The 11,052-nt window shown below is 37.9% G+C and overlaps 1 protein-coding gene across 1 annotated transcript in view; it reads right to left on the bottom strand.

Annotated features, from left to right (window-relative positions):
• Nucleotides 1-2,738: 2,738 nt before the first annotated feature.
• Nucleotides 2,739-11,052, bottom strand: part of OPN5 (opsin 5) — a 45,835-nt gene continuing 37,521 nt past the window's right edge. The window contains exons 7-8 of the mRNA XM_029945308.1: nt 4,008-4,081; nt 2,739-2,817 (exon numbers count right to left, since the gene is read on the bottom strand). Of these exons, the coding sequence (XP_029801168.1) occupies nt 4,016-4,081 (66 nt within the window). The 3' untranslated portion in view covers nt 2,739-2,817; nt 4,008-4,015. The remainder of the gene's footprint in view (nt 2,818-4,007; nt 4,082-11,052) is intronic.

The following is an 11,052-nucleotide window of genomic DNA, read 5'->3' as shown; positions in this document are numbered from 1 at the left end:
CAAACAACTGCCATCGAGCTGACAAACCCAGCGCCTCTCTCATAATTTTTCTTACACAATCTAAAGCCATTTGGAAGGTAGCACCCAAAATAAAATTACAAAAGGCCAACAAGAACATTTTTGCTCTGTATTTGAGATCACACTTTGCAAGGGGTTACTATTTGAGCATCAGGCTCATTCTTATTAGTGGAAAAGAAAGAGAAATCTAGCTCTGATGGGGCTAGAAACTTTTGGATCTCCTACTTGGCAGGCAATTTTGCTTTCTTAAGCATTTTGATAAGTTAACTTTGCTCTCCTGCCAAAAGGCTTCTGCAGAGAACACCCAGTTATTAGTACAAATCTAAGGAGCTATCACCTTGTCCTATTTTCAATTGAACTTAACCTTGGAGAAATATTAAATATGGCTTGTTCAGAGAGGAGGAGAAGAGAATTACTTCATCCTCCTGCCTCTGTCAGCTCTTCTTCATCAGAGGAATTTCACACCAGGAAGAACTTGTGACATAATGAATTACTAACGTGTAAAATTCTCCAGAGGTGCACCTGCTGCTTTACTGTTATGGGACTGAAAGACATAAGATTGTAAATAGATTTTCATAAGACATCCCTTGTCACTTCGCCTAGTGAGCTGAAGTTAATTCCCCATCGCTTGATCTTTATATTGGACATAGAAGGAAAATGAGAAAATGCTTGCATCTTCTTATAAGTGAAGTAAGTTTATTTTTATATTTCACCTTCAGCTTGATATGAAATCCATGTTACCAATGTTTTATCATTAAAAAAAAAAAAAACCAAGAAGGTGGCCATTATATCTACCACAGATAGATCCGATGTTTTTTAACTAATACTTTCATTTGAGACTTGCTGAACTCTATCAAAATGCCCTCTAGGGAGAGCTAAATGTTTTTGGTCATCTTTCAGAATGCTCCACATTTCACTCATATCAGCCCCACTTCAAACTAACCTTTTTGCTTTGTCACCAAGGACAACATCTCAGAGTCATGGAGTTTAAAGCCATCTTTAGTCAGCATTTCCAGCCAATCCCTGTTATGTTTTAAAATGTGTCCCACACCTATCCTTTCCCCTTTCTAGTGCCAAAACCCTTCTCCTGGCGTGTCTTCACACAATAACTTTTATACAAAATAACTCTGGCTCTATAAGCCTCTGGTTCTCAATTACCATCAGGATAAGGGGCCGACACTTCCAAATCACTTACAAAACCCCTGGTCTGGCATTGGGGTGTGTCTCTAGCTCCATCTCCTAATTCTCCCAGACTCTCATTCTGTCCCTATCTTCCACAATTCTGGATCCTTTTTGTAATTATTTGTATATTACCCAGCAGCCACTCACTTATGTTCTCTCTCCCTGGTACATCTCCTTTTTCATCCCAGACTCCCGCCCTTAGCCCAGCCCATGAGAAAAGGAAACAGGGTTGCTTTTGTTTGTTTGGTTGGCTTGGTTTGGTTTTCATACTTCCTTCCTTAAAGCCTGGCTGAGTCCCAAATGCAAAGCAGGCACACAATATATATTTCCTACATATGTAGAATTAAGCTTTTGAATCAGCTGACCTTAAGGAAGTTATCTTAGATTGTCCACATGAGCCCAATATAATCACATGGGGATTATAAGGAAGAGAGAGACAAGAAGATCAGAAAGAGAGAGATGGCATCATGAGAAATATTCAACCATTCACTGCTGGCTTTGAAGGTGGAAGACAAGGTCTGAGAGCCAAGGGCTTGTGGTCAGCTCTAGAAGCTGGAAAAGGCAAGAAAACGGATTTTCTCCTACAGCCTCTAGAAAGGAATGCAGCTTATGTGACACTGTGATTTTAGCCTGGTGAGATCCATTTCAGACTATGGACCTCTGGAATTCTAAGACAACAAAACTCTGTGTTGTTTTAAGGCACTGAGTTTGTGGCAATTACTTACAGCAGCAAGAGAAACTGATACGATCTTCTAACAGATTTTCATCATGGCTCAAGTTTTCATTATGTAGTAATGTTTAGCAATCTCCTTAGTCTAGGGCAATGCTTCAAACTGTTTTGTGTGTAGAGCGTTTGTGTGTGTGTGTGTGTGTGTGTGTGTGTGTTGGATTGACACCTTGGAGGTGAAGAAATAGACATTAGATACACCTTAGAAGAACAATTTTCAGAATCCACCATGCTTAAGCCAGGCAGTATTAGAACAGCATTATCAGAAAATGAGTTGGTGCTATTTTTGAAAATACATAAATCTCCCCACAAAACTCCCCTCTCACATACACATATACACACAATAGAGACCTTTGCTCTAGAATCTGTGACTAGTGACCACCTAGTCTCAGAACTGAGACAATTTCCTCCTTTCAGAGAAAGGAGTACACTATATTTCCCTAGCTCTTAAGGATTTTTAGGGATGATGCCCAAAGTCCAGTTGGGAGAGAAAACTGCCCTGTGTCCTGGATTGGGTAGCGAGTGAAGAGTAGGGCTTAATTTACACAAACTACTTAAATGACACAAACTACTTTGGAAAACAGTATGAATGCAAGAGGCAATGTGCTTTCCTATTTTAATGAGCAAGCGATTCAACAAGAGTACTGAACTGGCCGAGGCCCTCCGACACCACTGAGTTCATACAACTCGGTCCCAGCCAATGGAGAGTGGGTGGAAGTGATGCATGACATTCCTGAGCACAATTGGTAACATCTCACCCCTTGAGTTTCCATTCTCACTTCCTCCTTTTGCCATGACCTTGGAGACTGTCGTTGAAGATGGAGATGTCACCATGTGGAATGAGTCTGACTGAAGAACTGCATGAAGCAGGGTCCCTCTGGCAAGAAGCACTGAGTTATGACATGAAAGAAATTTGTCTTATGTTAAACTACTGAGATTGAGGGTGGTTTGTTTGGATTTTTTTGCTTTGGTTGTGCTTATTTGTTTATATGTGTCATTACTACAGTATAACATAGTCATTGTCTCAATAAAACTTAGCAGCGATACTTTCAAAAGTTTTAAAATGGGGCTCTCACTACATAAGAGCTGACTTATATCTGTCTGTGTTCATCCCTCTTATCTGTGTACATGTCTATTTCTCTCCTTTAGATACACACACACACACACACACACACACACACACACACACAAACTGGTTCCCTCTCTCTCTCTTTCTGTCATGCATCATTTTTCTTTCCTTTTCTTCAATATTATTTCCCATGTTTTCTGTTTCCTTCTTAAATGGCCTTAATGGAGGATTGAGATATTTGTGTAGTGCTGGGTTTATTGGATAACATGTCTTTCTAAATCTCAGGGGCCCCTGGTGCTATATGCAATAACCACTCACTTCTAGTCAGTGAGAGAATCAGCATTTCTAAAACTAGATGACGCTATCTTCCAAGATGAATTCAGAGAGTTTACAATAAAATATTTATGGGTTGTTCCAATTTTTAGAGGGTGACCTTGGGGGACCTGCTTTTCTTTAGGTAAGGAAATCAATGTTCTAACTCCCAAAGCTAGTCTAAGTTGCTTAAGTAACTCCCAGGGCTACCAATATTTAGAAAAATTCCCAACCAGTGAGCATTTTTACTTAAATTTTGTAGCTTTAGAAAAGTCCACACAAATCACCATAATGGGCAAATAGAGAATTACTGAATAATGCAATTCAGCTGGTCCCTTTAAGGTAAGGTACCTTTAGTTTCCTTATGTCAACACCTCTCATTTATTACCCACCGTGCTGCTGAATCTTTAGATTTAAAATAAACAGTACCAGCAAAACAAAAATGATTCAATGTCAGTGCAGAATATTTTCTTTATTGAAAAAAATCCACTTGACTAACACAGTTGTGGCTTAAAAAGAAAAGAGAAAGAAATTATTTTAAATGTGTAGATAAAGAGAACCTGACAGAGATGAGAAGAACTAATCCATTTTTCCCAGTGCAGGAGCCAAATGTGCCCTTCAGGTCAATACACAACTGGGTTAGAGATAATGAATGAGAAACTAAAACATCTTCTGAATATTCTCACAGAGAGTACTTACAAATGCTTTTACAAGTTGACTTGACAGATTATGCTTCTAGAAGTTTTCCAGGTAATATTCAGAATTCTAACCATCTAAAGGAGGAAATAATTGGTTTCAAGGACATTTTTACAATAATAAGTGCATCAAGAAGCTCAACTGCTATCACAATGAATGAAAAGCTTAAGTTACCCATTGCCTTTCCATTGCTTAGAATGTCCTTTCCATCTTGAGTTATTATTTCTCAGTCATCTCTGGATATTGAAGAGTGAGTATTTAACAATATACAGTTCATACTGATAATTAAACTTTGGTAACAACACTTCAGCTGGCATTGACCAAGTATTATCTCAAGCTTAAAAATAAATACAAATAACACACGGGTTTTTTTTTAGAATTTAAAAAAATGTATTAGAACTTGATATTTTTTTTGAAGCTCTAGTGGACAGGTTCAGGGCTACTTGGCCTCAGAATATAGCTTCCAATTCTTGTCAGAGTCCCCATTATTACCATGGCTCCCTCCATCAATATCATGAATACTATTAAATTTGTACCTCTTCTAAATAGAGAACGACAAAATTCTTGAGATACAATGTATCCATTGACTATATCATCTTTGTCATCTATTCAACATCTTTTCATATCTATTCACAGAAGGCAGAATAATATGGACACCACAGTCCTAGAACCATACTTTCTGAGGCCAGATTCTCATTTATCTATTTATTTACATGCATATCAGCAATTAACACTAGGGTAAGGAGGGAGCATTGTTTGATATTTTACAAAGCAGCATATTTAATGCTTGCCTTAGGTAAGTTTAGATGTAGATCCTGAGGATGAAAACCCTATAGGAAAGAGAAAGCTCCAAGAGTAGTATGTGAACCCAGTTGAATTTATAGGCAGACTAGCCTATCATATTGTATCCCACTAAGAAATGTGTAAAAGTTCTAAGCTAAGAAATGACTGCTAAGCTTCCTGTAAATAAAACCAAGAGTCACAAGAGTAAGACATATGCAATTTTCCAATTTCAAGGAAATCCAGAAATAATGTAATTATTACTCACCACAATCTCTTTACAAAAACTTTTGGATGAGAGATAGCTTATTGGATGCAGGTATACATGTGTGTATATAAAGATGTATATACATACATACATACATACATAGGATTATATAAATGAATGAATATGTTGATGGGTAGTAGGAGATGACAGATGGAAAGAAAGAAAGAAAGAAAGAAAGAAAGAAAGAAAGAAAGAAAGAAAGAAAGAAAGAAAGAAAGAAAGAAAGAAGGAAGGAAGGAAGGAAGGAAGGAAGGAAGGAAGGAAGGAAGGAAGGAAGGAAGGAAGCAGGAAGAAAGAAGGGTTGTTTCCTCAAGTTCTCCTATGGACTAGACAGATACATTTTGTTGCTTTAATGATATTTGTGATCTTACAATTTGGATAGCACATTGTAAATCAAAATTCTCAAAGAGATAACTCAGGCATCATGGGATTATGCTCCATTGAATTCAGATTGAAATTTATCTCTGCATGAGAAATTAATTTTCTTTCCAGCACTTCCCTATGTCAAATTCATGAGGCAGAGGTAACTGCATGACTGGAATTGAGGCAGCTATTCCTCTCCAGGCCCATCTTGTCCAAAAATACACCTACTCCAGATCCTCCTCCCTAACCATTCCACACACACCACTATTAAGTCCTTGGTTCATTCTGCTAATTTTTTACTTGTTGAGCTGCCCCTGGATCCAAGATTTCTCTTCTTGTGCTCTGAAAGTCAGGACCTAGTCTCTTCAGCTTGATTTTTGAGTCTTTGCACCATATAACCATACCCACAAAACAGTCATAGTAAATACATGTTGTGAGAAGAGCTGTCCTAAGGACACATGACAGTCACTGATTGCCATGTCACCATATGCCTCCTTCTGGGAAGCTTGGTTAAGAAAATTACAATAGCCTCAGAAAATAAGGATTAAGAAAAGTCCAATGTTTCAGCATCTAAGATTCTGCTCAGAGCTAATTTTCTAGAACTAAATTCCTCTAAGTCTGCTTCTCTTGGGGCTCTTTTATGACCTCCGCCTGAGTCTAGCCCCAAAGCTTTGTTCCAGATCTTTCTATAGTAAGATTTAACCCATAGAAAGTAATTCTGGTTGGCTTTGATCTTGCTGAAAAGTCTCAAGCATTTTGAGATTCTCTGGTTTTACCTAAGATTTTGTCTATTTTAATTTTTTTCTCAAATATATGAACAAGGAAGCATATCACACTGTTATCACTGAAATAGCATTGGAGGAAAGGTAATCAATTATCTTTGTTTTTTACATCTTTGTGCAATAATGCTCCAATTGTGGCAGTGAGATTGTATTACCATTTTAATTTCAAAAAGTCAAATAAAAAAACTTGAAAAATCATTCTTTGTGTTGTTTGTAGTCTTTGGGATGAACTTAAATCTGTCTACATTTCTCTCATCTTAACCTTAATAAAGTAAGAGACAAACGTAGTCACACAGGAAATAATCTTCCCCCAACAATTCAACTTGCCACGCAGAATATTTGTTATCTACACAGGCTTACACTCAAAAGTTACTGGAAATCTTGCCTTTGGGGCGTTAGCATGGAGAGTCTCAAGTGGTAAATTCACCTCAAAGAGCATGATGACAATCAATGGACTTAACTGGCAATAGAAAGGCCTCCCTCAACTGCCCTCCACCCTAACCTAAGATGAAATTCCCCATCATGCCAGCTGACCCATTCTTTCACCTTCTCACTGGATCATAAGACCCATTCTCCCACTGCTAACCACACATGCCCCTTGGGCCTTCCAGGGACACACTACTCCTTTCTAAGTTGGAAAGTTGGTATACACTACCATCTTATTTGGGATACAGTTACAGCAGAACTTCTCATTTCTTTGGCCAGATCTCCACAAATCCCTCTGAAGGTAACCCTCAGCATATCCCACACCTGCTGTGTTTTTAGGTTTCTTTTCCTTAATGATATTATTTCTGCAAAGCAACAGCCATGCTTGGGATCATTCTCAAAATACACATTTGACTACCACTAGGTCAAACAGGTGGAAAAGCCCCAACTCATGAAGGCCTCTCTAGCTCTATCGCTAGCTTTCTGTGCCTTTAGGGAAAGCTTTGGGGCTCTCTGAGTCTCAAGACCTCTAGGAGTGAACCATGAATGGCTAGCTAGCTTCTGGGGCCACTGGGTGCTTTGATTTGACAAGAACTCCCTAGGAGCATAGAATGGAGAGTTTTCATTCTGGATTATCACAACCTAATTAAACCAACCAGACAACAAATAAGATTTACAGACACATCACAATAACCATGGACTACTATTACATATACTTGGAACAAGGAACCAGGTGGCCAGGCCAGAAAAAAACACCTTTCTTTCTTCCTAGCATCACAGATCCCAAAGTCAATACTTAACTGCATCTCTTACATTGATACTACGTAATGTTATTCTCAGCTTATTGCTCTTGAACTGACTGACCTTCATCTCATCAATGAAACTAGAGGCAGCCTAATGCACTCCTGTTTCAGAAGAGTGGGTCTCATGCTGGCACACACCCAGATACACCACCTTTTACAGGCGACTTTGTTGTCATTTTCTGGGGCCTTTCTGTTCTGACTTTATTGCTCCATTTTTGAAAGGCATTATTAATAATAATTTGTTTAAGAATTTTTGGTCCATATATCATAGTATTTGATCCCCAGAAAAACATGTTAAGAGATTATTATTATCTCCATTTTCAAAAAGCAATCAAGTCTCAAACAATTTAAGTGACTTTTTCCAAGGCCAAATTGTCAAAGTATAGGAACAAATTCCTTAACGCTGGTTGTCTGTCTAATCCAGAGAACAATGCTCTTTTTGTTATGTCATGGTGTCTTCATATTTTAATGTTTTAAATTTACATCTTCCTTAATTATGAGAGGGAGTATAATAGATAATGAGATCATGGTGTTTTATCTATCCCCTTTTAATCTGTCCAGAGACATGTATTTTAATCACCTGTGATGGGTGATTGTTTGTTATATATGTTCATGGTCTAGATATAGACTGGACTAAAATTAATTATAATTATAGCATACAAAAAAAAACCTATCACATTTGCTTCTCTTGACCTACTTTAATGAAGTGGTAATGCTCAATATTAGCAGCCACCTATCCAAGGTCCCCTATCTCCATGCAAGTGTGTCTCAGCCAAAATAAACGCCCAGATAATCAGAGGTGTTTTTGGTATCTCAGTAAAGCTCAAATAATGTTAGTGCTTAATTCTGGGTAGCTCTTAAACAACTGTCCTATTTTCCATGATACATTTGAAAACAATTGCATAATTTTCAAAATTTTCTTCATGATTTTGTACTCAAGGGAGAATATACCAAACATATACTCTAGAAGGCAACACTTTGAGCTTGATGAGGAAAGTGAGATAGGCAAAAAGTAGCTGATCTCCCCAGCTTGATCATGATCACCTCTGCTAAGTGGCTCCACAGATCCTCTCCCATCACTGATGAGACATGGACCATACTTTCCAAACCAGGCTGGGGAGGGGAGAATGAGAGAATCACAAAGAACACTAGCAAAGTTCTCCCTGGTCTAAAGGAGCAAAGGGATATGATAGTCACAGGTTGTCCTAAGAAAACTAAATTTTTAGATTCCTCCTTTCTTACCCTAAAATATGAGAACCATGATCTAGATACCAAGGGAAACGCCAGACTTTACCTGTAGGCTGTTTTGAAAAGCACATTATCACTAGTAGAGTCCCCTCCATCAAGTAATTCTGGATTAAGGCAGTTTCTCTCACACCACTTTCCTTGCCTCCCTGGGTTACATCAACTAGAACAGCCAGAAGTCAGGGTCATACCCCATTTGACAATGCAATGTTTGCAGTGCAGTCAAAACAAAATGCCCTGGACATAATATCTAGGTTCTAATTCCAACCCTGTAATGAATCTGCAACCTTGGGCAAGACAGGGACCCCCTCTGTGCTTTATTGGCTGAAAAGGAATAACATTGATACTATCTTTTTGAAAGGCATTGGAAGTTCTAGAACAATAGATTTGTGAATAATCTAAAAAGTACAAAGCACAATCGAAATAGAAATTATTAAACAAAATCCTTAGCCTAGTGATTCTGACCAAATATGTTTTGCTGTGCCTTTGATTCCCTTGTCACTACAAGGGAAAAGAAAAGAAGAGTCAGTCTATCAGTGCCACTAGAGGATGTACCCAACATCAGTTGTAACTAACACCTCCTCTCTAAATGTATACGTAGTACAGGGATTGAGTGCTCAAGTTCCAGGAGTCGCAATGATCTGGGAGTAAATCCTGCCCCTTTCTCTTCCCTACTGTATGGCCATTGTCAAGTTATTTTATATTTCTGAGCTTTAATTTCTTCATCTGAAAATGGGGTAAGATATTCAGCTGAAAATCTCATCTCAAAGGATTATTATAAGGTTTAAATAAGGGAATGTACATAAAAAATATTTTACAGAAAACTTGGCACATAGCAAGTGCCTACTAAATGTTGTAAATATTATCTCTTAACAGTTCTTCCATTTGATGTAAATTAGGATCTGCTGGAAATAAAGTGTTCTAGACTCAATCAAGTTGGAAAGATACTGGTTTAAATGAGTTCTAACATGTAGCCTTCTCACCTTAGAGCTATAAATGAGTTAATGTACAAGGTAGCCATTTAAAAAGGAGAGAGTGTCTAGCATTTTCCCAAAGTGTTTGAAGATTCTTGCAGCATGTTTGTAGGACAGGGTTTTTCTGAATCATACTTTGGGAAATTTTGTTTCCACAAATCAAATACTCATAAAATTGTGGTGACATCCCAGGATGTTATTTGTTTTTGAGGGGAGGGAAGAAAGTAGGTAAGGGTATGCATGACACAGAAGAGATGTGTATTGATCATTATTAAACTGGAAGATGGACACATAGCTCATTATGCTTTTCTTTCTCTTTTTTCTATGTATGAAAACTTCTATTAAGTTTTTGTAAAGATATTAAGCAAACCAGAAAAATAAGTACACACACATGCACACAGAGTCTAAGAGGAATGCTAATCTCCTGAGGTTCACAGACCCACTCAAGCAAAGGTAAGTTATTTGCTTCTCTCATTTACTTGGAGATGAAACTCTTCATGTACCTGAAAGAATGTGAAGAGGTCACCTGTGGTGTCAGTAGCCATGGAGAATCCAGCCAGCTGAATTTTTATTCTTATATGCCTACCAGATGTGCTACTACAGCCAAATCAACCAAAGTCTTGGCAGGAGGAAAAACAGAATCAGCTCCTGCATGACAGAGCATTCAATATGTCAAACTTTCAATTGACCTGGTACAATAATTAGTAGGTTTGACTTGAAGGCTCATGAGCATCTTTCATTTTAATGAAAACTGTCTTTTGAAAATGCCAAGGTTTCTGGCTGCCAGGGAATCTCAAGGGACTTACAGTTGGCCTAGAACCTGTTTCACTTGCCACAGGATCCAATTTATTATATTAAGAGAAATATGCATACTGATAACAATGAAACCACCAAGCAATGATCACTTTTTGACTTTTTAGACAAATGTTCTCTAATTGCTCTTTTGTTCTAAATGTCCTTATTTTAAATGTACCTCATTATTTTTAGTCATGCCCAATTAAAGCTTCTTGCATATTTGCATCATGCAGTTAATGGTTTAACCTCACTTTGGGGCAGTAAAAAAAAAAATCCTATTATTGTTCATTTAACCTTTAGGATGTTCACAGACAGCTGACCCACCCGTCGCCAAAATTTGTGTTCATGTTTTAGTCATTTCCCAACTAGACCATTTCATGGTCTCCTGGAAGGCCTTTTTATTCACCTCTTCTGTGTTTCCAATCCACTCAAAATTTATAAGGTTTGTAACATTATTTCCATCCTCCAAATTTCCACTCTCCCTTTGGTCAGGCATAATGACTTTGCTCCTCACCTAACCATTACCTTTGAAATCAAGGTAACCTATTCTTACTTTCCTTTTATTGTATAGTCCAAAAGTGAGAGAGAGAGAGAGAGAGAGAGAGAGAGAGA

The sequence above is a fragment of the Suricata suricatta genome, chromosome 7 (genome assembly GCF_006229205.1).
Source record: "Suricata suricatta isolate VVHF042 chromosome 7, meerkat_22Aug2017_6uvM2_HiC, whole genome shotgun sequence".
Lineage (NCBI taxonomy): Eukaryota > Metazoa > Chordata > Mammalia > Carnivora > Herpestidae > Suricata > Suricata suricatta.
The sequence above is the reverse complement of the archived record's forward strand: the minus strand, read 5'-3'. Positions and strand labels throughout refer to the sequence as shown.